Source organism: Lissotriton vulgaris, chromosome 1_1, assembly GCF_964263255.1.
Source record: "Lissotriton vulgaris chromosome 1_1, aLisVul1.2, whole genome shotgun sequence".
Lineage (NCBI taxonomy): Eukaryota > Metazoa > Chordata > Amphibia > Caudata > Salamandridae > Lissotriton > Lissotriton vulgaris.
The window spans coordinates 2046943908-2046971077 of record NC_141685.1 but is presented as its reverse complement, the minus strand read 5'-3'; the positions used below and the strand labels follow the sequence as shown (position 1 = coordinate 2046971077).

The 27170-nt window shown below is 44.8% G+C and overlaps 1 protein-coding gene across 4 annotated transcripts in view; it reads right to left on the bottom strand.

Moving 5' to 3' along the window:
• ABCC9 (ATP binding cassette subfamily C member 9) overlaps nucleotides 1–27170 on the bottom strand; it is a 915119-nt gene that overhangs the window by 717199 nt on the left and 170750 nt on the right. For all 4 annotated transcript variants that reach the window (XM_086920457.1, XM_086920444.1, XM_086920437.1 and 1 more), the window contains exons 13-14: nucleotides 26930–27040; nucleotides 1720–1792 (exon numbers count right to left, since the gene is read on the bottom strand). In XM_086920457.1, coding sequence (XP_086776583.1) covers nucleotides 1720–1792; nucleotides 26930–27040 — 184 coding nt within the window. The remainder of the gene's footprint in view (nucleotides 1–1719; nucleotides 1793–26929; nucleotides 27041–27170) is intronic.

The window sequence follows — 27170 nt, the reverse complement described above, 5'->3', positions numbered from 1 at the left end:
GCTTCAAATTTTAATTATCAATCCTGAGCCTCCTTTGCATTATAAACCTCACTGGGGAAACATCTTTTTGCCATCTAAATCCCAACATTCAGAAACCTTTAACACTTTAACACAATACATAAGGTATTAGAGACTGCTCATCTAAACAGAAAGTTGATCAGTTCACCTGATGGGCACACGTAATGCTCATGATTAGGCAGAGAGAACGTACAGTGCAGTGCACTCCATTTCTTGTGGAACTGTAAACAAGTAAGGAGCTTCCACATATCCACAGCAAGAGAGGCAAACCGGCAGAAGAACTTGTATATCAATGGAACCGACCTCTCATTCAATGCAACCAAGGAGCTGCAGTGAAATATCAACTTTGAAGAACAAGCATTGACACCTGGTGACACCTGCACCTAAGGAAGAAGTACCCAAATATATTCATCAACCAATAGGCTATCCTTAAGTGTATCTATACAAGAAGTGAGAGTGAACTTCTTGTAATCCTAATTGTTCACTTTTGGACTGAGGAGGGAGACACTGAAGCAGCACAAAGGAAGTGTGGGGTGAAACTTTCCGTGGGACTGGGATGTATGTGTTGCAAAAAAACATAACACGAGTAAGACAAAAATAAGCATGATGTGGATGTGCATTACGAAAACAGAAGGACGATTTAACCAAAATTATCAAGGATGTTAACCTAAAGGCAACATAATACAATTGCCTGCCTAGAGGTCGTTACTAGCACTAAACAAAAACTTCAAATAAAAAAATACATTTAATTGAGTACAGATGGTGATAGAGGGAGCCGCCAAGCATGTCACTTTGCAAAAATATATTAAGAGAAGCAAAGAGCAACATATACAGGGAGCTGGCAGGAGGAGTGCAGTGAGATTGTGAACGATTGCCTTTGAGTCTTTGGCTGAGAGTGATGCTAAAGGAATCGGCATTGTTTGGTAGCAGTTTAAAGGCATTATTTGCATAAATAGTATAAATGTGGAGTTGATGGCAGATCAAGAACCCAATACTAACTGAGATTGCAAGTAGCCAAAATCCAAATTTTTAAGTTCGGCCGAAGGAATAGTGATGACAAAAAAAATCTCAGTTGCGATTTCAGATAATGAATTCTCAGTACCTGATAGATAGCAATCTCCAATTCTGTATATTGTGTGTGCACTCCATTATAAGAAAAAGCAAGAAACCTAGCAGAAACTACGCAGAAAAGCACAAACTATATGCAGTAAAATATGCCCATATTAATTTTGTTGCCTGCACCTTAATGCTCCCCATGATAAAGAGTTGCCTCATTAAAGCTTAACTTGGCATATACCCAATCACACTCTACCTAGCTTGCTCAGCCCTTTGCCACAGACCAAAACAATCTAACCAGGATTAGGACACACCATCCCTCCGTAGACCACCTTTTCTGCATGAATCCATCTTTCACATCTACTCTGAAAGCGATATTGGGCTCTCCCAGCTTGTTTAGTGACCATTAGCCGCAGCTTCTTGAACTGGTGTCGGTCAATCCCTCCACAGATCCACAGGATCGCTAATAAAGGTTACATTATAATCTTCCAGCCTAGTCCCCCGTACAAAGCCCTGCCAACTTTCCACACAGAAAGTAGAGTTAACTGATATGTGTTCACATTGCTAGAGCCAGGGTTTAGGAGAGCTTCTGAAAAGCAAAAAGCCAATTTTATATGGCTATTGTTAGCATGCATTTTTACATACCTGTAGGAATTCTGATGTCAATATTGGATAACGTAGCTAGGTTACTTCCCCATGAAAAGTAACCATTGCAGACCTGCAGGAAAAAAGACAATCTCATTAAAAAAGAAATAGAGAACTGGCAAATTTGTTCAGTTTTCATGATTAACACAGTTTATGTAAGATTGCTATCTACCTTTCTTTTGCTCTCTTTGAAATTCGGTGTAATCTTTTATTTAAATTGACTGAAAAAGGCATTTTTCTGATGTTATTCATTTCTTTTGACTAACAATGGATAATAAGCAAAATGGAATATCTGACGGACTACGGGGATTGCACAATTTGTAAGGATCCCATCACCTTGACCAGCTATGGGTTCCCAGTGAAAAGTTACTCAAAAACTAAAGACAAAAAAGATAACTTTTAAAAAACTGGAATATTGAAAACATTAATGCTAGCGATTCCGTTTTAGGCTATTTTGTGTTCTTACAGCACAAGCACGGGTCGGCAGTAGATAGTTAAATAGGCAAATATTATTTACAATAGTTAATATGCATTGGAGCCCTTGAAGCTCTATTAAAGCCCACTTTTCTTTTTCCCTAGCAAGCTTCCCAATCATATGTATAAAGAAATAGAGGTGACCAGAGAGTGAACAAATTTAGGATTAAGATGTTGAGGAAGAAGAGGAGACGGATAAAATGGGAAGTACACAGGGAAAACTGGAAAAATATGGAGAAAGTGGTAAGTAAGTGGGACATGGACAAAGGAGCTGAAACTGACCTAGAAAGGCTAGAGAGGTTTTTAGCCTGCTGAAAAGGATACTTTAAATCCATAGACATACTATTTTAAAGATTGCAAAATTATGCATTTTAATATTTTTTATTTAAAAAAAAATATTTTCAGGTTTCAAGGAAATATCTGACGATATGTTTGCAAGATTAAGGTACTTGAAGTGATACCCAGGACCCAGCTCAAGTCATTAGCCTCTTGTGTGTGCTTTGAAGAATATATTTGATTGGGGAGGTCAATGCAGTTCTCCGTGAACAAAACCAATAACCAGTGGTGGCAGTAACTGGCATGAATCAAATAGAGGGGGACTAGGAGCCAGATAACGGTCCAGTACCTGTGCTCTATAATTGACACGTCTAATCAGTGTGGGTACTTGTTCCTATGTGGAGAGGGTATAGAAAACGTTAAAGAAAGGTGTGGTAGGAATATATGGAAGTATTGCCCTCACACACCCTAATGGGTGTTATGCTTCAGCATCGGGTGTTTTGCTCCTCGTGGGGCCGGCGCTGCAATGTCACACGTGCCCCGTGAGAGAGCTCTTTGTCAGAGATCTTTTCTTGTATTAGCCGTGACGGTGCATGTGGGTGTGTGGGGTATAATTTGTAAAGTGAAGAGCCGGATCTTAAAATTGCCTAAAGGCGATCAAATTTTATTCAGAGACCCTTCGGTATGGTTCAAAACTGTGGTAATGGTGCAAGGTTATGGTACACCACTACTCAGTCAGTGTGATGTAAGGAATTATTGAGGTTTCACTATTCGGTCAACATGCTTCACACAATGTTGGTCCAGTATTGGATCCCTAGCATTTCTTCAGGACCAGAAAATATATTCCCTACCCCTGAATTTGGGTGGGTATCTAGAGACTTATTATACTAAATCCCAGCTAGTGATACAGCAGATCCTAAGTATCTATGTCATGCTCACCCCAGTACGAATCCATAAATCAACTCCTACTCATAGGCCATAATGTGCCCTAGGTCAACGCAGGGGACCACAAAATTATTGCGGTTTAGTTTCATGCACGGTCAGCAGCCCGTCACCCATCCCTCGTCCTGCCTGCCTGTAACTGGCGCTCATTTGTAGTCTTCCAAGAGAGAGCACAAACTGAAAGAACATAGTATTCGAACTATTGCCTAATTCCCGGGTCAACAGCAAGAACACCAGGACTTAAGGTTCAAAGGTGTTGTGGAAGGGTGTCCATGCTGACATCACCAGTTCAGTTCATGAAGAGTTGATAATGGAGACCTTTGTGTACAAGCGTATGCCCCAGACTCATGACATCGGAGGATATAATAAAGATTACAGTTTCTAAAACTACACTCTCTCTGGTCTAAATAAACAAGGAACACTAACAAAACAAAGGAACATATTATATCGACAACTTGGGAAAACAATTCCTACTTTGCTTTTCAGATCTCATAAAGTAGGTATTTTTATGGTTTAAGAGAGCCACTGACATTGCAAGGTGCTCATCTATCCATCTATTCATTCATTAAGTTTGTATATGTGCTAAAACAATTCCTTGCAGATGTCTAATTTTGCTGAATTTAACCATTAAAATAATGTAGATGTAGTAGTATTTGTATAGCGCACCGAATCGACCCCCAAAGGGGTATCTCAGGTGCTTGTACGCATACCGCTGTGGAACCCTTCCGGGCTTTTCCCTGTGAAGTGCCCACTCCTGGGCACCCCCAAGGTGAAGCCAGGCATCCCAGCATTGTTGGGGCCGTTGTGGAGATTAAGCAAGCTATTGCCCAGAGTTGCAGAGTGGGACCCATGATTAGAATAGGCCCCGAGGCGAGAATTGTCAGGTCCGCAGAAATTGAGCACAAGACCAACCAAGGCGGGAATTGAACCCTGGTCCCGGGCTAGACCTCTGCATCAGGGTCTGCCGCTCTAACCATTGAGCCACACTTCTCCACAAAAGTTTGTTATTCCCCTCAAAAGGCAGTAGCTGCTCCTTTCATGCTATTTCCTCAGAAAGCGTATTCCACAAACCCCCTTCTTGCTTGGAAAAGACCTGCCTCCTATTCGAGCTGTTTTTAAGGTTGGCAGTATAATTAAATACTTGCCACTGAATCTGCCATGAATGAATGTAAGGGTGTGGACCAGGGTCATGGTTTTGAATTTCAGTCTAGCCACAACGATATGCCAGGAAAACTTAATTTGTGCTGGTGTAATGTGTTCTCTTCTATTGATATGTAAGACAGCATTAGCAGCTGAGGTAGGTGCCACCTTTTATTTGTGAAAATATAGGGGCGTAGCTTGGTCAGTAAGATTAAGGGGGTGAGCTTCAGGTTTTCCAACATTCATGCAGACGTGATGGTAATGTTAAAATCCATTATACGACAAGCAGGGCACATGAGAGGGGTTTAGGGAGCAGTGGAAAGAGAGGAGAATGCAGATTGGTAGGGGTACTAAGTGAGGGAAAGCACAATATTTTGTAAACAAACCACTTTTTGTTAAGACGTTCAAAACAGAGAGAGGGAGAGTGTGTATGCATTTATGTCTGTGTGTATGTCAACATTTCTGGTGAAATCTGACAAACACGTCATCATCCCCGACTGGAAGAACCTGTACACAACTATCAACCCGATTTTTTTTTTTTTAGGGGGGGTGTAACACCCTAACCACCCCCGTGAAGCTACGCCCCTGAGAGTATGTTTCTTGTTTATGTCATTATTAACAGCATCTCAGGGTCATTAAATTCTTCAATTTGACTTTTACTGGCACGAGAATGAATGGGTGGGTGTTTAATATTATCTTCCTAACCATCACCTCTGTGCCAATGTGCCAAACAAATTTAGGACCCGATTTAGAGTTTAGGGGATGGGTACACCATCACATTTGTGATGGGTATCCTGCCTGCATTATTACAGGTGCATATTTATTTAAGTCTTATGAATATTTAGGCCCACCAGCTATCGGCCATTGATTGTTTGATTTTGTTTTTTTCTTTCAAATTAACAATGAATGGTGGAAGGAGGATCCCTCAGATGCTTTGAACAATACATATCCTGCTGGTGATTACTTTTTACCCATCACAACCTTGGCTAACCAGTTAATCTGGAATGAAGCAAACATGTTTCAAGGGCCTCATAAAATACATTTAATCCAAGATTCTATTTGTGATGTGTTTATTGTAAGAAATCGGGTTACTGGTTGAGGGGGAAAACCCCTCCTGAAGCAGCAACCACAATCCTTGCCAGGGTGAAATCACAAGCAATCCTCATACTATCCTGTGCTCAGCCCTCTGGTTTCTTGACACAGAGTAGTCAGGCTTAACTTAGAGGGAATGTATAAGGTATTTATGCAGCACTTAAAACAGTAATAAAGTGAAAATACATCACAAGACAAATTCCACATAAAATTAGAAAAATAAAATAAACTTTAAAAATGACTAAAACAACAAAAATCATATCAGTAGAACCGGAGATAAGCAATTTTTAAGATTTAAGTGAAAATATCACCAAAAAGCACAAAGCACCAACTGTGGATATCTGGCCTTGCTAGACTGAGACAAAATCACAAGTTCAGGTTGACCAGGATGAATCGTGTGCCAGCTAGAGTGACCCAGTTAGGTCTGCTGAACAAGAGTACATAAAATCCTGATTGCAGAGCATTGTGGAGTCCGACGCCGAGGATGTGCTGCACAGTGGCGATTCCCAGGAGCTATGAAGTCGTGATGCAAGGTTATATGCCTTCCTCAAGAATGCCATAGACGAGGAGCTTGCGGGGGGGGTGGAGGGCTAGTTACTGGGCTTGTTATGTGGAGTCCTATGTAGTAGTCAGGGATGCTATCGACGAGAGGCTTGCAAAGTGAAGGCCTGTGTTGAGGGTGTCACACAGCGGTACTTCCTGGGAGGCTGCGGGCTGCAATTTGAAGTGCTTGTTTCAGGGAAATCCATGTAGCAGAGGCAATGCATCAGTTCTGCTGAAACCACTAATGGTCTGGCAGAGCACATGCAGTCCCACTTCCAAGGGTCCAGGAGTGGGGGGGGCTCCACTTGGCATAGATGGCAAAGTCCAGGTGCTGGGTTCAGGGTTGCTGGAGTCTTCTGTCCTTGAGGCTCTAGACAGGAGGCCAGCCAACTAGCCTTTGGGGTCCCTCTGGTGTTCCTGGTTCAACAGATGCAGGTCCAGTCCTTCTCACCAATACAAGAAGGCAGCAGGACAGCACAGCAGGGCAGCCGTCTTTCAGCAGCAGTCTAGGAGAGTAGCAGTCCTTTCAGCAGCACATCAGTCCTTCCTCAAGTCCAAAAGTGTACTGAAAAGTTAGATCTAAGGGACTGACATTTATACCTGGTGCCCACTATGAAGTGGACGAAGCTTCTAGAGAATGTCACCCCCTGAGGTGTCAGGCATCTTGTTTGTCCCTATCCTGGCTCGTCTGGGGTCACAAAGTACCAGTGAAAAACCCTTTGTGAGAGTACTCAGCCAGAAGTGTGGTAGGTGACAGCTCCCCTACCTTGTTACCTCACAGTAACTTATCCTGCCAACACCTATCTTCTCTTTGCCTCACTGTTGGGGAGAAATACACAAAGATAAACTGCCAGCTACACCTCGTCATGTGACCCAAGATTAGTGGAGAGCCACCTAATAGCAAGGACAAAGAAATGTCAAACTTTCTAAAAGTGGCATTTTTAGAACTGTGATTAAACATCCGACTTTACCATTAAAGTGGGCTTTTAATTATAATTCTTTAGACACCTAACTAGAGCTTCCTAACTGTTCCCAATTGCAAGTTACAGTTTATTGATTGTAATAAGGTAACCCCAATGTTATCTTGTGGGTGAGGTAAGCCTTGCAGTAGTGAAAAATGAGTTTTTGACTATAACAACAAGTAAAACTTAAATGCATATGACCTACCTTTTAAATACATTGCACCCTGCCCTCTAGGTTGTTCAGGGCTACCCTAGGGGTGACTTTTATGTATTAAAAAGGTTTGGGCCTGGGAAAAGGCTTATTTTTTAAAATCGACACAGCAGTTTAAATACTGCACATGCAGGCTGCAATAACAGGCCTGAGTCATGTTTGAAGGGCTATTTATGTGGGTGGCACAATAAGTGTGGCAGGCCCATCTGTAGTGTTTCATTAACAGGCCCTGGGCACATGCAGTACCACTTTATGAGGAACTTACAAGCAAATTAAATGTGCCAATTGGGTGTAAGTCAATCCTACCATGCTTTAAGGAGTGAGTATATGCACTTTAGCACTGGTTATCAGTGGTAGAGCGTGCAGAGTCCTAAAACCAGCAAAAACAAAGTCAGCACATTAGGAGGGTTGAATGCAAAATGTTATGGGAGAACCACGCCTAGGATACCAGGTCTAAATTATCATTCATGTTTTTTGAAGTCTAAATTGTGGGGTGCTCTACGCTGCATGTGTTTTGAGGAGGTCTGTTTGGAGGTTGTTCATTATTATGGCCGGGGTGTGTGTTTTGTGATACATTTGATTGTGAGCAGTGTTTTGCTTTCAGCATTTATTAGACTGTATTTAAACTTATAGGTTTTCTCTATATTAAAAGCAAAGAATAAGATCAAGATAAATGTATGAAACAATTGTTTGCCAGCGGGGAAAGATAACGTTATTCTACATATGGTATAAATGAATGGTTCAAAGACCTTGAGCATGTGAAATTTAACTTGAGGCTGTATGCATTATAGACATATTCAAAAATACATTGCTGACACTAGAGAAAATTGACAAATAAAATATTTTTTAATGGTTTCTATAATTTGACATGGGGAAAAGTAATACTTTTACCACACCACACATCAAATACACTAGACATTCAGTGGTCTAAGATATGGTTGTCACCTTTCAAAGCTAAATGACCAAACAAGTCAATCATCTGATTGTGAATTAACTCCAGGTATCAGAACCGTGACCATTTTTTCTCCCTGCTGAGAATCCAAATTTCAGTTTGAAACAACCTTAGCAACACCCAGAATTCAAATCTCCATAAAATAGAGTTCCTAGTGTAATAACTACCAGGGCTTTGTAGAATGCTGGACTTCTGCCAGATGGAACTTTCTATAAAGATTTCAAAACTCCTCCATTCTATGGAAACGTCCCCCTAATAAAAGAAGTAGGACTTTTTAGATGTTCTGGTCATGTCTCTGATCTTTAATTTGGAGCAAAATCCTTACATGTCATATGTATTTATAAATTCTAAGCTAAATTGATTGTTTTATTTATTTTATTTATATTGTGCAGACTACGGATTAACCACTTCTTAGCCACCAACAGAGTCAGAGGAGTAGTCTTAAAATCTTTAAACACATTTTTTCACTAAAAACTTAATTTCACTGCATGTGTAAGAGACAATAAAGAATGAATGTATCTGACAAGAACAGGAAGGGAATTCATTGTCTTAGACAGAAGGCATATGAATCTCCTGACGTTTACATTCCATTGAAGGGACCAGTAAGAAAAAGCCCATTTTCATTACGCAAAGTGTGACATTTGTAAGAACAAATTATCAGTCACATACTTAATCAGGTAGCAAAGATTCAGTTTCATGTGGCAATGGAAGACATGGGCCATAAATGTGACCCTATCTTTTGCTGCAGACCAGTGAAGTGAGCATCAAAGATCGCAGACCGCCCTCCATTCTCAGATCATAAACAGCACTTCTTGGATCAATCCGAATCCAGAAAAACAACAGCAGCTGTGCATGGATGTGCCAATGAAGGACATTGCCCTTGTCTAACATGATATTTATTAAAGATCTGCCACAATGTTTTGTGATGGGAGAATTCTGTGAAGCTTCACTCTTTCAAGACAATGCCTGAATCTGAGCTTAAAATAAAGTTTAAGATCCAAATAAAAATGAGGATTCATACTCTGTCCACAAAGTGGATGGAAGAACAAGCAACCAGGCAGCCTTAGGCATGCCACCAGATTGAAAATCAGATACTGAGGTACCAACAGCATGGTTTCTTATTTTCAACGTTCAACTTCCACTGTTTCTCAACCACTCAGCCACCTTTACTAACTTTCATGAGACAGCTTGACAGTTCTCCAGTGCGCCCCAAGCATATTAATACATCTGAACTCCTGACACCAGCATTTTAGGAGATCCAATATGCTTTAAAGATTAATATTAAATAAAAGAGAGATGACTCCTGTGGTAAGCCAGAGCAGTGAGCAGGAATAAGTCAAGACAGGCAGTAAAGGACCAAGACTTACTCAGTATACCCTCACCTCCAAGGTTGACCTAAATCCCCTCAGGACCAGCTCAGCAGCTCTCATTTCCAACACCAAATGTGTGTCAGGAATAGGTGGTCCATGGTTCAAAGGCTACTAAAATGTCAATACATGTGTCATGAACAATACATTCATCCTTATCGGTCTCAGCCAAACAGCTATAAAGGGACAATTCTTCCTATGCCTGATTGGTGGATGTCTAGCGATTCATGGGGGTTAACAAAGTTTTAGGGATGTTTAACTGCAACCTTTTCTGAAATATTTGCTAGTCACTGTAAGCTTCCAAAATGGCAATAATTTTTAGTCCCTCCCTGTCATATGGCGATGTCTTTAAATTGGGGGAAATGTAATAAATGTGTTCCAAATGTTGTTAAGACAACAGAAATATATAAAGATCTTGGCCCAGATGTATCATCATTCCCATTTGCGATTTCTTAATAGCGATTTTTACCGAATCGCTATTAAGAAATCGCAAAATGGGATGTATGTTTAAAATCGCTTTTTTTTTGCGATTCCTTATTATTCCTAATTTGCGAATTCGCAAGGTGCGAATTCGCAAATAAGGAATAATTTCCCATTCATTCCTATGGGCCAGGAGGCCCATAGGAATGATTGTGAAATAATTCTCAAATTGCGAATTCGCAATTTGCTAATCGCAATTTGAGAATTATTACAAGGGTGCAGGGGTGTCTCATGGACACCCTGCTGCACCCCTGAAACTTACATGTGTGTGCATATGGCCCACATACATGCCCTATGGGCATGTATGTGTGCCACATGCCACCTTCAAAATTGCTTAATTGTGAATTTTGAATGGAATTCGCAAATTAACACCAACCTCAAATTGGTGTTAATTTGCGATTTCTTAACCTGAATTCGCAATTTGAAATTGCTTCATACATGGCATTTAAGGAATCGCAAAATTGCGATTCCTTAAATGCTTAAGCAAAATAAGGAATCGCAATTTTTTGCGATTCCTTATTTTGCTAATTTCTCATACATCCCAAAAAATGCAAAATGTCCGTTTGCGATTCGTTAAGGCCGAAATTCTGCGAATTTCGGCCTTAACGAATCGCAAAAGGCTTGATACATCTAGGCCCTTGACTTTTGTCCCCATATTTCAACCTAGATTTAAGTTTCACAACTCCCTACTTTATACAACTTAAGGAGAAAACTATAAGAAATAGATGTGCTGCTAATGGAATCCTAAGGCTTCATCACAAGTCTGTCAGAACTGCAATTAAATATACCGGTGTCGGTTCAAGGTGTGGGTTCAAGGAGTCAAGGTGAGCTTCGGCTTAATATTCAGTTTAACGTACCATTCCACGAAAGCTGCAGTTTTAATAAAAACGTTGGCTAGGAAACGTCTGAGAAAACTACAGTAGCACTGGCCAATAGTGAACTCTCATTATACATATACTGGCAGAGTTAACTCACAAGAGAAAGAAATATAATTTAAAAAATTGAGGGAAATGGTTGTTCTGAGTTCAGGAAAAGACTCCTATACATTCAAAATACCTCAATTAGTAAGTCTTCCATGGATTCTTCCCAAGAATCCATGTTAGTGTGTATGATGTCTCCTGTTACTTGATTGAACCAATATTTCAGTCTATTCTTTTTGTTGTTATTAAATCCTCTATGCTGTACACCAGGTACTTAACCCTGCCTTTGCTACATTCTCCAGTTTACCCCTTTTCAGCATGGAATTTTCCCCAAAGTTTCTATATGGCTTCAGATTCTGTGGGCCTGTAACAGTGCCATGATATGACGGCGATATTAGCCTCTTATTAGGGCGCCACCACAAAGAGGCATCAGACTACGACGTGTGCTAGAGGAGCAGAAGTCCCAAATGTGAAACTATATTTTTGTCTGGAGCTCCAGATTTACAGCAATATGATGGCACATGTCAAAGAGCAAAGTAGCCGGATATCTTTGTCCACATCTCCATGTTGACAATCAAGACGTGTCTGAGGGCAAATGCTGGACTCACATTTTCAGGTCAAAAATCCTTCATATTAGAGTTGAAGGAAGGTACCTACTTCTGTAACAATATGCATTGACCTACATGATGTGCGTGGGCAGAGTGATGGTGCCTGATTTCAATGCCCTGAGTAACACGATCATCCCTAATGTACTGTTAGAATGTGATTCTTTATTCCCCTGGCTGCATTCCATGAGCCAAGGAAAATAGGGTCTGAAATTCAGGCAAAATAAATTTCTAACACCAGTCTGACTTCATCTCTCCCTGCAGCGACCCTCTACTAGTTAAGGACTGCCATTGGGACAGGAAGATAGATGCCCCAGCCGCAGATTTCACGAGCATCCTCTGTGCATCAGGGCTGCCCTGAAACCTGCCCTTCCCGTATGTACTAGCACAACCCTGATCACAGGTTCTGTCCTGGTGGCGTACACATTTCTGGAAGACAATTGGCATGCAGAGAACTGTGTCAAAGTAGCAAACACACGTGTGCAGTCTAGTCTTCTGTAATACAGTTCACCTGGGGCTGTCTAAGGAAACCGTTGCCAGGTGGCAAAGGGTTAAAACGCCATTGAGAGACTTCTCTTTCATTTATGTAATATGGGCAGTGTTTCACCCAGGGTCGGCTCCTCCACTAAGGTGGAGTAGCCCAGCCACACTGGTTTTCAGCACTGCAAAAAAGGAAAAATAAAATAATACGCTGTTATCATTTTATTTTTCCTTACTGAGGCAGTTCTTCGGGACGGGGCTGGGCAGCTCACAGAGCAGGGGGAGGAGTGGTTGGGGCCCTTCCCAAGTGCCCATGACGATTTGGCAGGCAATCTTGGGCCGGCCAAACAGTCATGCGTAATGAGAGGCACCCCCTGCGCCTAGGGGAAGGTGGCCTTTAGTGGAATTTCGGGCAAGAGGAGAAAAGTTTTGTTTCTGCTGAATGAGGTAGGAGGAGGATCACCTAGAAATGTGCGAATGTAGGGAGGTGCACCTGCGATCCCTCCAAGGCTAATGAAAGTGCTGATCTTGAGGGAGTAGCCCTCTTTGTCCTCTCGCCTCGGGGATTGCCAGAGGGTCTCAGCTGGAAGCGATTTGGAGCAGGCTGGCAGGTCTGAGACGGTGGCGGTGATTCTCCTAGGCGAGAGGACTCACAGCGTAGCAGCTCATCATTTCATCTGGGTAGGTTCAATGGAGAATGTGTCAGTAACCTGTTAATTTTAGAGCTCACATAAAAAAAAAAAATTTAAAAGAAAGTTCTGCCGGGAGGCCAAGAAAGAGGGGTGGGCGCGAAGGTATTGCAGTATGCCAGGAGAGTGTTTATGCTGGGGGCCTGAGGGAATTATGTGCGGCCGTGATGTAAGGGATGGCGACCAGGATGCAAGGTGATCAGTTTCGTCCGCAGGGCCTCATAGCATGCAGAATTTGGGCACCTCGTTGGCCACATGGACTGCATTTGGCAGGGATCGCGGCTGGGCAGCGCGGGTTAGCGCAGTGACAGAGCGCGCAATTAGCAAGCATGGAATCGAGGGTTCGAACCCTCCTGGCTCCGCCTGTGCTTTGTTCACCTTAGAAGGTTCACGTTGCAGGGAAAAAGGGTAGAGGGCACGTGTCTGGCATGCTATTTAATTAGGGTGGCGCACTGTGATGTAGGCGGCCGCGGGGCCTCGCAGCGCTATAAAGAGGTGAAGCACAGGTAGGTAAAACATTTTGCTGAGGAGAAGTTGAATTCCTTTTGAAAGTTAAGGTAGTTGGCTGGTAGGGCGCGTTTTAAAAATGAATAAATAAATAAATATTAAGTAATAATAATGAAAATAAAGGTACATTTTGCATTTCCTTGTTTAGGGGTGGGGCATGGAGTTTAAAAGAGGGAGGAGGCATGATGGTAGCATGATGAATGCCAGCATGGCACCTGGGGGTGCTGGGTTAGTAGGTAGGCCGAGCGCTCTCCAGGGAAGGGGTGTGATGCTTGCATGGCAGGGACAATCAATGGCTTGGGGTGCAGCATGACAATCCGGGGTATCCAGTTAGTGAGTATGCTGGGTATATCATAGTGGAGGTGTTTGTCTATGGTTATGCATGCGCGGCACGGCACAGGGGGGCACTGGGGTAGTAAGTATCTCTAGTGCTCAGCCTATGAGGGAGCGATATGCATGTGGGCATGGCAGCGCGCAGGCATGAATACAAAGAAGGGTGCGAAGAAAGGGTGTGGTGAGTGTTTAACTCTCCTTTCATTGTTTTAGTGGGCAGGAGGCCGCCATAGCGAACGCAGGGTGGCAAAGAGGCCCCGGCAACAGCTGAGGATTTTCGATCTTTGTCGGCATTGTGGGAGGTTGCGAAGAAAGGTGGCATTGACTGGGCTCTGAAGACACTGGCTCAGGGTGCAGGAGCGAATTCGCAGCAGGAGCCTCCTTTGTCTAAACGTATAAGGCGGACACCAGCACGTTTTAAGGACGCACAGCAGGCGAGGGCCAAACAGGTCACGGAATCGTTGACGAACGCTGAAGGTGAGGCGGTTGCAGTGAGCCAGCCTCTGACATGCACGGACAATAGTCAGTGTTCTGGCGCTGCTGCACAGAGGGGTACAGCGGAGGTGGAGTTGTGTGCAGTAGGGAGGCTTCCACAGAGTGCGGCGCCATCCGCAATGCAAGTGCCGGTAGCGCCTGATAGCCCACAAATTTCGGCAGCTCAAGGAGGGGTGGTGGCGGTGCCAACAATGGCTGATCAGGCGTCAGCGACTACCTCACAGGTTCCATGCCAGTAGTGGCGCAACAAGGGGGTGGGGTGGCACAGGTGTGGGTGCAGTCAGGAGGAGTAGTACAGTCGGCAGTCGTAGTCACTACTATGGCACAAGGACCAGTGAGTAATGCAGGGGCATCAGGGGCTGGTACGGCTGCAGTGCCACCGTCAGTACCGCCTGCAATGGTGGTATCAGTGCAGACACCCCTTTTACAGAGCCTGGTGCTGTATGGTTCAACATAACTGGCAGGGGCACCGTCAGCGAGTATCACTTGGCACGTGCCAGTGGACAGCAAGGAAAAGATTTTCAGAGGTGAATATGTTGATGTTTTTGATCTGATAAATGCAGGGGTTGTTCCAGGGAAGAGCAGAGCAGGCAAAGAAGGTGAATTCAAACAGAAGAAGGTTTGGGTGGAATAGTCGTTAAAAAATTGGGTGACCTGTTTCGCTATTTATGCAGCAATCATGGTAGAGCGGTTCCTGGCGTTGGCAGCCCAGTTGATAAGTTACATGCCATTGATTCATGGAGCAGCTTCAGAATTTCAGGGCACGGCCTGGCTGCAATATGACACCAAATTCAGGTAGATGAAGGAGGAGATGCTGGAAGTGGCTTGGGATCAGCGGAAGATCAATATATGGCATGGGGAATTTTACTCAGCTTCACCAGTCAGCAAGCCCACGCATCCCTTTCGGGGAGACAGGGGAGTTGGGGATGAGAAGCAAGCATGCTGGCAGTTCAACAAGAATTAATGTAACAGGGAAGCGGCTTGTAAATTCAGGCATATTTGTTCCTTCTGTAGAATACAAGGTCACTCAGAGACTAAGTGTTACAAAAAAGTGGGGAGACTGAAGGAACAGCGCACCCCTGCCAATGCACAGATTAAGGGCCGCCCTGCCCAATCATCATAACATCTTGCTGACGCCCATACACCTGCATGTGCTGGCCTACCTGCTCGATAGATACAAGAGGCGGGCAGAAGCTCAATTTTTATATCAGAATTTTAAATATGGCTTCCATATCCCATCTAGGGCCCCGCCCACCACAGTTCCCCCCCCCGCAATCAGCAGTCAGTGCTGCTAAACCCAGAGGAGAGAAAATCAATAAATAAATAGTGCTGGGGAGGGTGGTTGCCCCTTTCATGAATTGCCAAGGCAGGATTTAGTGTGTTTACTGTTGGGCCTGGTACCAAAGAAGGTGGAGGGCAAATATCGCCTCATTCATAATCTATCGAGTCCACCTGGGTCGTCAGTCAATGAGGGGTTGGATCCAGAACTGTGTGCAGTGCGTTACACCACTTTCGACACGGCTATTCAAAAATTGCAGAGGCTGTGGGGAGGGAGCACTCATGGCCAAGTCAGATATTGAGTCAGCTTTTCGCCTCCTGCCGGTACACCCAGAGGACACTAGGTTTGAGGGGAAGTTCTTCATGGATTTATGTATGCCGATGGGCTGTTACTTTGCATGTGTAGTGTTTGAAATGTTTAGTCATTTTTTGGAATGGGCATTGCAGGATGCACTGGTGACTCATGATGTGGTGCATTATTTGGATGATTTCCTGTTCTTGGGCCCACCTAATTCGTCAGCTTGCAGGGTGGTATTGCTGGGTTTTCAGCAGCTGGCAGAGGCACTGGGGGTGCCCCTGGCAGCAGGAAAAACTGAAGGGCCATCGACTCGCATAACTTTCCTGGGCATTGAGATAGACACTGTTGACGGGGTATACAGACTTCCCCAGGAAAAAGTAAGGGCTTTTCAAATGTTAGTAGATGAGTGTTTAGGGGCATGCAAGGTCACTTTGCACCAATTGCAGGTTTTGGTGGGGCTGCTCAATTTGCATTACAGGTTATACCCATTGGCAGGGTCTTTTCGAGGAATATCACCAGGGCAATAACAGGATTAAAAGCGAAGCATCGTCATACTAGGTTATCTGCTGAGGTGAAGGACGATTTGGACACATGGAAAGATTTCTTGGTGCGTTTCAATGGGTCGGTGATATGGCAACAACCAGACAACCAGCACAAGCAAACATAGAGCTGGAGCTTCATACAGATGCAGCGGGCATAGTTGTTTTTGGGGCAGTGTTAGGATCAGAGTGGTGTATGCAGCATTGGCCATTGGAATGGGTCAAGATGGGTCTGACTCGCAACATCACATTTTTAGAGTTATTTCCCATTATCGTGGCACTGCATTTGTGAGGTGGTTTCCTGGAAAACAAGGACATTGTGTTCTGGTCTGACAATATGTGAGTAGCGTGGGCAGTGAACAGTTAAAGGGCAAAATGTCCATGGGTGCTCCGTTTGCTAAAAGAACTAGTGCCCGGCTAGGCGCAATGTGTACTTTACTGCCAAGCATGTCCCAGGGGTGGACAGCACAGTAGCTGATGCACTGTCTCGTTTTAAGTTGACAGAATTCAGAGCCTGATGGCCGCAAGCGGACATTCAGATGACGGTTTTCCCGGAAAGCCTGTGGAAGCTTGGTGACCCATTGCTCCTGACCTGATAGCGGCTTCTATTGCGCCCAAGACTAAGAGTATGTATGAGAAGGCTTGGCAGGTATACTTAACAGTCCTCAAGGGGGCAGGGAGCACAGAGACATTTACACCAGAGGGGGTGCTTGTGTGAATCGTTCGGCAGAGAGAGGAGGGAAGGTCTCTGCCGCTGGTTAGGAGGCAATTGTCAGCTATTGCGTTCTTTGCAGGATTGCAAGGTGTGTCTGACCCCACTAAGGAGACACGTGTCAAGCAGGCAATGAAGGGGTGGTAACGGCTGTCACCAAGGGTAAAGGATAACAGGAGACCCATAGATGCCGGTAGGCTGGTAAATATCTAGGGAGTGTTGCCGCGGGTATGCGGTCCCCATACGAGACGCATCTGCTCAGTTTGGCGTATTCATTGGCCATTTTCGGGGCCTTTCGTATATCGGAGCTTATACCAAGCTCAAAAGTGGACATGGAAGTGGGTATCCACATGTGGCACATGGTAATGGCTGGTGACTTGCTCCAGATTAGAGTGAGGAGATCAAAAACAGACCCCTTAGGAAAGGGTGTTTGGGTCCAGCTCAGGGCAGTTCAGGAAGCATGCTTTTGCCCGGTGGCGTTAACAGCGAAGTCCATGCAGGAGAGACCTAGTGGCGGGGATCATAGACTTTTGTCACATGATGATGGAACACCATTGATACAATATTAGTTCACGCGTCTATGGAAGCGCACTCTGCTGTTGTTAGTGGAGGACACTGCTCATTTAACATCGCATTCATTCCGCATTGGGGCAGCCACAACAGCTGCTACCGGATGCATCCGGTGAGAGGCATCTGGCCTCTCACCGGATGCCATCAGGAGGGTGGGCAGATGGAGGTCATCTTGCTTTGAACGATATGTTAGACCGTTGCTAGTTTAAACAGGGGACAGGAGAAGATGGCCTGTTACCAACGCCCCTATCTTCTTTCTTTCTATTCTTTATTTTGACTCTCATGCAGTGGTGGCGAGGCAGTGGACGCAGGTATGCTGGTGTGGAGATTCGGTCATACACAGAGCAGGGCAATGGTTCAACACATCCGAGGAAGAGAGAGCGCAAAGGGCAAAGGAAATCAATCACCAATGGATAGGGATTCCAGGGCAACGTTTGGAGGAGCTCATAACGCATCTGCAGGGAGCTTTGGATAAGGGTATGCTCGTTCCAAGCGTGTTGGTGATTCATTCAGGGGGTGAAAGCATGATTCCGGCAGACAGGAGGGGGGTGAAGGAGTCTTTGTTCTCTGCACTCTCATTGTAAGGAAGGCGTTACCAGACACCATCATATATTGGTTGGAGGTGCTCCCTCGAAAGGTGTGGAGTGACAATGCGTCACCAGGTGTGGTCAATACTTCGTTGAGAATACTCAATCGGGAGGTGGCGAAGCTGTTGTTTGGTTCGAAGGTGTGCTCCATTAGGCATAGCTTGTTACAGGCATCAAAATCAGAATTTCTTCTGGCAGATGGGGTGCATTTGTCCAGGGCAGGATTGGAATTGTTTGTCCAAACCATATTGGGGGCCATAGCCTCACATCTGGAAGGTGGAGCGGCTTTTGGGGGAGGTCGAGAGCGCCAGTTGGCTCCTCGTCCTGTGGCGGGGTCCCGGGAAACAGAAAAGGGTAGGGTCTCCTTTTAGCATGGACTGTCTGACCCTGGAGCAGGGATGCAGTCATTGGGGCTCTGGGCTGGCAGGACATGGGGCCGTCCTGCTGGTGGTCCTGGACTCGCCGGCCCTACCCTAGTAGCCGGTGCTTCGAGGAAGCAAGATGGTGAGAGAGTGGATGTGCCAGGAAGGCACTGATAGACATCTCAAATGGAAGTAGTGGAGAGGGGCTGGTTGTGTCCTGCTGGTACTACACGCCTCAAGTGCGGTTCTGGCGATGAAAATTGTAAATACATAATAACCTGTGGTACAAAAACATATCATTGCACCCTTATAAGCATCAATGTGTGTTGGTTTGGTTTAATAAAATTGGTCAACGGTTGACAGTTTATCAACAAAGAAAACATGGCGTTGTCCGAGAAATAATAAAGGCTACGCAGTGAAGACCAACCACTTGTAAGGTGTTTTTGTGGTGGAAACGGGGGATTGAAGGGGGGGCAGTGGGTCAAAAGCGGGGCACGAATTGCATGTGATATGCCCACTATTAGCATGTACCCCACCAACCTGTAATGCACAGCCTGGGTGGAGAACATGCACAGTCTCCCAGTCCCTGCTGAGAGTCAAACCACGGTGCTCAGACCAATCACAACGCTACAGTCATGATGGCAGCAGAGTCCTGATTGGCTTAGGGGAGTCTGGGAGTCTGTATGCTTCTCGTTCACACAGAAGCAGATGACGTAGGAGAGGGTGCGGCTGGGCAGTCAGCCAGCCTGCCGGTAAGTGATCTTTTTTGTTTTTCTATATTTTCTTTAAACCCCTCTCCCTACCCAACTATGACTGCCGGGGAGCAACCACCACTGGTTTCTCCATATCTCACACAACGGCCCTGGTCACCAGTCCATAAGCTGGTGCAACTCAAAGCGGAGTATATGACGTACAGGATTTATGATTGCAATGGCGCCTCTTTTCTAAGCAAAAAATGTATTCTCCTACCCGAGTTAGCAGCGGCTTAGTTAAGTAATCAGCTCTAGTTGTTTACACTTTCGGAAACCACTTTAATATAGGTCGGAGACAAATTTAAAAGTTGGCTTTTTGCATCATAAGCACGTATCTGTGGGCCTGAAATTTATTCCATCCTGTATTGTAATTATACCCTGACGACCTAGGAATCGAAAGGGTCCAGATGGCTATCTGGGTCCTAATGGCTGTCCTTTAACTCTGTGCAATGCTTTGTCCTGAACAGCTCAACAATCTCTTGGAAAGCGGAAGCAGTGCACATGCACACATGCACACATGCTTACCCCATGCACCCCCTGGCCAACTCTATCCAGGCACTTATTTTCTCATTCATTCACTGGCTCACTCACTTTACTCGCTCATTTATCTACCCCACTATCCATTCAGTTTTGCACGCATTAACTGACATGAGCAATGTGGGTGGGACCTTGTTGCGCACGCCCACAGCACAATATAGCAGTGAGGGGGGGGGAGCGGTAGGGAGGGTGGGAGGGGGGAAGAAACGAAGGTAAGGGAGGGCCGTTCATCCTGTTCGTCATGTCTATCTCGTTCGTCATGTACGTCCTGTCACTGTCTTAGCCGCAGCCAACACCAACACTGTAGACAGACCGGCAACAACACTGGGAACACAAGACCCTGGAAACAAACCAGGCACACAGCAAAGAAGTGTCATGGCCATCTTATCCACTGACAGAACAGGCTTAGCCCATCGTAGTATGGAAAATTACACAGTCTAATAACAAGACACTGTCAACAGACCTTAAGATCATCTACCTCAACGTTAAAGGTTTTAATCACCCCATCAAGAGAAAGAAGGTTCTAGACTACTTAGCCAAGACCAAGGGGGACATTATTCTGCTGCAAGAAACAAAACTCTCCACAGCTGAGGCAGGCAAGCTCAGGGCCAGATGGCTAGGTCAGGTCGCATGCTCACCGGCAGTGGATAAAAAGAGAGGGGTCATTACCCTGACCAATAGCAAATCAAACATAACAATCGAGAATGTCCAGCAAGAAAACGAAGGCAGACTACTGATAATGCAGCTGAAATGAGGAGAGGAGACAATACTAGTGACCAAAATGTATGCACCAATCACCGACGACACACCATTTTGGGAGGAGGTAGCCAAAGAGCTGGATTCCAGCAGTCCTCACAATATGATGGTGGTAGCGGGCGACTTCAACATGGCGCTAGACCAAACCCTAGACAGACTATCAAATAACACAAACATGTATCCCGACGTCCCACAAGACGCTAATGCACCTATGCAACCGATACGACCTAGTGGACCCGTGGCGACTATAACATCCCAACACCAGAGACTACACCTTCTATTCAAACCCACACAACTCGTACAGCAGAATAGACTACATTCTCATCTCAGGAACACGCATGCACCTAATAGAACACACGGAAATTGCTGCCAGAACAATATCGGACCATGCATGCATCAGCCTACACCTCACAGTGAGACACAACGAACACATAACACGTAGATGGCGAATCAACTTCACAACGATTGCCTAAAAAGAAGATAAGAGTAGAGTCCAGAAAGCTATAGACGACTACATCAAGGAAAACGACACTCCGGATGTAGACCCCAAAACACTGTGGGAGGCCCTCAAAGCAACCATCAGAGGTGTCCTAATCGAAACCAAGGCCAGGAAGGATAGAGAAGCGAAAGCCCACCTGTCACAGCTAGAAACAGACATCAAACTGCTAGAAAAACGACACATCGGAGACACAAAAAACCAGCACAAACTGACAGAACTCACAAAGAGAAAATACGAATTCAACAGAATCCTTAGCGAAAGGGCGGAGCTGTGGATACAAAAATATAAACAAATAAACCTGTGTGAAGCCAACAAAGCGGGGAAAAACCTAGCGGCATACCTTAAGCACAAGTATAGACTGCATTATATCACATCAATCACAGACACTAACAACAAAACACACACCCGCCACAAAGACATGCTGCACACCTTCATGAACTTCTACAAGGAACTCTATGACAAAGATGACAACTTGGACACAGAGGGGACAAAAATCTATCTGGAGAACCTGAACCTACCAAATATATCCAAGGAGGAGGCGCTGGCGCTAGGCCAAGACATAAAAACTCTGGAAGTCAAGGCAGCCTAAAAGACAATAAGGCCCCAGGTCCAGACGGATGCACAGCACCATTCTATAAATCCTTCCAAGACCAGCTAGCACTGATCCTAATGAAAGTTTGTAACCACTGTTGGGGAGACGGGGCAGTAACAGAGACAATGTCACAGGCCAACATCATAGTCATCCCTTAGGAGGGGAAAGATCCGCAATGGCCAAAAACTATCTGCCAATATCACTCATAAACCTAGACTGCAAACTATACAACAAAATCCTAGCAACTAGACTCAACAGAATACTACCACAGCTCATAGGGAACACACAAGTAGGATACATGAAAACTCGTATGTGAAGTCACAAGACTCCTCTGTCAAATCATCGAACAACGCTCGAATTCATACAACTTGGCAGTTGCAATCACACTCGATGCAGAGAAAGCCTTTGACAGAGTCTCCTGGCACTTCCTAGAGGAATGCATGCAGGCATACAACCTGGGTGACAATTTCAGACAGAAGGTCATGGCCCTTTACAAAAATCCCAAAGCTCAGATTGCGATCAATGGAACTACTTCGACCCAATTTAATCTCCAAAGAGGGACTAGACAAGGCTGCCCACTATCCCCACTGTTGTTCCTACTTGCGCTAGACCACTGATCAGGGACATCCTAGCAAACGAGAACATAGTGGGCATAACCATCAACAGCGCAACAGCCAAACTAGCTGCCTACGCTGACGACATACTAATCACAACAGAAGACCCGACCAAATCGATACCTGCGCTCATGCACACCATCGACACCTACGCACCTCACTCGGGCTACAAACTAAACAGAGATAAGTCAGAATGTATGCCACTGAATATACACATCACTAAAGAGACACTGGGAGACTCAGGGCTAGCTTGGCAAAAAGGATCTGTCAAATACCTAGTAATCAAGATCGGGAGGAACTTAAGAACCACCCTCGAACTAAACAAGAAGAACACCTTAGACAAGATCAAAGGGCTGCTGGAGAACTGGTCGCCCAAGTTTATTACCTGGTGGGGAAGAATAGAAACAGTTAAAATGATGATCACCCCAATAGTTAATTACATAGTCCGCATGCTCCCCCTAGCACTAACTGAGAAATTCCACAAGAAAATAGACCAAATACTCAACAAATTTATCTGGAGAGACAAAAAGCCGAGAATAGGCCTCCCGAAACTAAGATTGAGGAAAGAACAAGGAGGCCTCAAACTAGCGGGCATGAGAACCTTTCAGACCGCTTTTGTGGCCAGGCAGGGGATGCAATTAAGCATGGGCGGAAAATCCGTTACGCTCGCGGATTTTGCGGATTTTCGGTAAATTCGCAATCCGCGAGATTCGCGAATTTCCCGCAAAATCCGCAAATTCGCACGCAGCGGATTTTTTTTCTTTGCGGTGTAAGTTCGCAATTGCGAACATGTAGGTGCGGCGGGCAGCAACAATCTCGCACTCGCGAAATTACAAAAATTGCAATTCCGCACAAGAAATCTACTAGCAAGCAGCATAGACCTTCTGAAAATGATTATTTTTATCAGAATAACTCCTCAGGTTGACATTTGCCTGCACTTTTTTAGATTTGAGGCCTTTTGATTTTCTTTGGATAACTTTTGGATTAGAAATCAACTTTCTCATATAAGCTTGGTGGGGCATTAAAGTTGCTGTAATGCTGCTCTGCAGAAAAACGAGTTTTGCAAAAGTGAAAGCAGGTTCAAAAGTTCAAACTCATCATTAGTAACCGTTCCCTGTAGTGCTTCCTGACAAGGGCCCCTCCAAAGTTCAGTTGCTAGTTGCAACAATTGTTCAGTTGCTAGTTGCAACAATTGTATGACCCTGCTCTGACCCTCACAGCAGGCTCATAGAATAGCTACAAGTAGGCCACAAAGGTCCTGGAAAAAAAAATTGCACTGCAACAGAAAGCAAATTACAGATAAGGATGCAGGTGCCAGACTGGAATTTTAAAACAGTGACACATTAATAAATCAACCCCAAATTAATTCATGTCAGTTGAAGCAGGCAGGTGTGCTTGCTTTTTCCCCCCATAATCTACAGTGATGATAAACCAGAGGGTGTCATAATGCATTGATGCACCAGAGGGTGGCATGGGTAAAACAGAGGGTGGCAGGGGTGAAACAGAGGGTGCTGGGAACCTATGATGATGAACCAGACGTAGAAACAACATAATCGTGACCGTTGCGAGCCGACATGTAAGTTCGCGATTGCGAACTGTTACAAAACCCTTGCGAACTGTCAGAAATCCTTCCGAACTGGCAGAAATCCTTGCGAACACAAAAAAAATCCGCAAATTCACGAGAATTCGCGGATTTTGCGGATTGCGAGTTCGCAAATTCGCAAAATTCGCGAACGCCAGATTCGCAAAATTCGCCCATGCTTAGATGCAATGGGTACTCCAAAATCAGCAATACACTCCTACATGGCTACTACTAGAGAGAGCCATCCTTAACAACACAAACCCACTAACCCTACTCACCACCAACAAACAGGCACTAAAAGGGAACACGATCTTCATGAAACAGTCCCCTTTTAAAGTAGACCAAATACTAGAGATAGGCATCAAAAACTTACAGTGGGTAGCACTCTGGAACAACCCAAAAATCAAATACAGGGCAGACCCTTAGACATAACAACATGTAAACAATTAGGCCTCTCGCACTCAGCTCAGCTGGAGGAAGGAGGCACGCCCCTCACGTTCACCAACTTGAGGGATAGGCACGCCCTTCCTGACATAGAGCTTTACAACATCCTGGCTATCAAATCGGCCGTTACAAAAGCGAACCTAAACAGGTTCCCTCCCTCAATATTCCAATACATGGAAAACATAAACAAAGCCGGCCACCAAATCTCTGTCCTGTACAAACTCCTCCGCCCAGCACACTCAAAAATCAACGCCAAAAGTACAAGCTACTGGGAAACACAGATAGGTTCGAAACTCACAGAACAAGAACTACATACCATGTGGAAGTCCCCAACACATAACATGATATCCCCAGTGCAGGCCCAGACGAAATTCTGGGTACTGCACCAGGTATACTGGACACCAGCATGTTTAGAGAAAATGGGTCTAAGAGAGAATGACAGCTGCTGGAACTGCGAGAAAGAAAAAGGGGACCTAGCCCACCTCATTTTCTACTGCAGCAAGGTCAGCAGATTCTGGGGGAAGGTTTTTGACTTCACTAACAAGGTCCTACAAGAATTCAGCACCATAGCTACAGCACACTTCAACACCGACGTCACCTCACAACACAACAGAAACCTCCTCGACCTCCTCCTAACTAGTGCGACAAAGACAGTGCTGACAAATTGGAAAAACACCACCAATGCCACTTTCAAAGGGTGGCTGAACTGGGTGACATTCCTAAGAGCAGCCGACACTACTGCACTAAAATACACACCTTGGAGAAAACCCCATAGCTTCCTAAACCCGTACAAACCATCCTACACAACTTCGAGTAAAGCAACACAGCTGAACTCAACCACAGTGGTTGGCGGTCATTCCACAACCACCTGCCAGACGCGTGTATGTTATATGTTACTAGCAGCCCGTCCCGACCTTGTCCGGGAGCAATCAGGCTTCCCTGACCCCCGCCCGCCCGGACATTGTCCAGCAGCCCAGGAACCCGCCCGCCCCGACGTTGTTCAGCAGCCTGGGCCCCAGTCTGCCCCGTCCGCTGCCTGCCCCGTCCCCCGCCTGCCCCGACATTGTCCGTGGGTCCCCCCGGAGCCTTGCCTCAGCCGCCGCTCCTCCCCGCGCTCCTCAGTTCACTGCTCCGCCGCTCCTTGCCGCTCATCACCGCTCCTCCCGCCTGTCCGCTGGTCCTCACCGCCTGTCCGCTGCAGGTCACCGCTCCTCTCCCGATCCATGTCCCCCGCTCCTCCTCGCGCTCCTGGACGCCCTCCCCGCATTCCTGACGTCAGCACGCAGGTCGCGTCCGGCGCTACTTCAAAGGGACTATTTTTTTTTTTAAGGTACATTTTTTAAATAACGCGTATTTTTATAGCTTATATAGCCTATGTCCATCTGCACACCCTGACGATTACAATGATGTATCAAGTGTGTGCATTGGCGCTGTGGTTCCCGAGTTTACCCGCCTCAAAGGTTCAAAGTTCTTGCTTTATAATAGTAGTATAGATATGTTTTATGTTATAACTAGGCAAAGAACCTAGGACAACAGACCCTCCACATTTTAACCATAAAGGCCGCCAGCCCATAAGGTCTCCGAACAGCCATTCAATAACGATCCACCTAATGCTGCAAAAATGATGTATGCTGAACGTTACAACAAAGTGTTATAATTGTTACATGTGTATGTACATCCTGTGTCTAAGAAAAACAATAAAAATATATTTAAGTATAAAAGACGTCTCTGGAAAAGAAATTAAGCATGTGAAATATAGTTGAGCTAGATGGCTGCTGCTGAAACATAAAGTGCAGACTTATATATCATTGACATAATATATATGCTTTATTTTTACCTTTTTGTCGAATAAAATGTATAACATTTATAAACGAACTCCAGCCGTGTCAATGTCTGTTTTAAAAGTGTCTAGATGGAACAGGAACAGGAGTAGGAGTGGATTTCTAAATATGTACATACATATGCATTATATATATATATATGTATAAATAGACATATATGCCGACTGTTACATTCCCAAAAGAGTGCCAGGCACAAAAACAGCCACTTGTCTGATACATTCTAGAGTGGTAAAAAAATACTATGTCAGCCGAGATAAAACATAGCCACTTATTCTATAAGGTCAATGAAGGTATCTGACACGATGAAAACAATAACGTTCCAAAGGCACTCTTGGAAATAAATTGAAATACATTGATTAAACAGGCACTGGCAAGCAAATTGAATTGCAAACAAAAAATCTGTTGTGGATTCGTTTCCTAGTGACATAGCATCATCATTACTTTATGTTATTAACCGGCATAATTTGAACAAAATGTCTGTCATCAGAAACAAGCAGTTCGAGGAAATGTACACTAATATATCAGCTCTGGTGCCCCTGATCAGTTAAAGTTTGCGTCACATTGGGGAAAAGTGAGGTGAAATCTAATTTGATTGCAATTAGTAATTGTGTTATTTCTTTCCACATATTATCCCCGTGGCAATAACGCTTGTTGGCATTCATTATAGAAAACTAAGAGCCAAGAGTTATTTCCACCCCTCTTTAATGTGCTTTGTGTAGGCATTTCCGCCAGGGAGTTCCGATAATAATCAATGTACCAACTGTACTCTCGCAAACCACCTTCAAAGCCACCTCTTCGGTCTCGGAGGGGCGCAGCTGCCTCCTGGACGGCTGCTCGTAGCTCTCCAGCTGATACCTGAGCGGCTGCTTCCTGTTGATGGCTTTGGTTTGCTGAAAAACACAATGGACATGATGGGGCTTTATTCTGACAGCTAATTTCAATATTATTCGGAAACATAATTCAATTCATTTAGAACAGTTCACACTCAAGTTACTTGAGAGTCCATGAAAAACCACACTC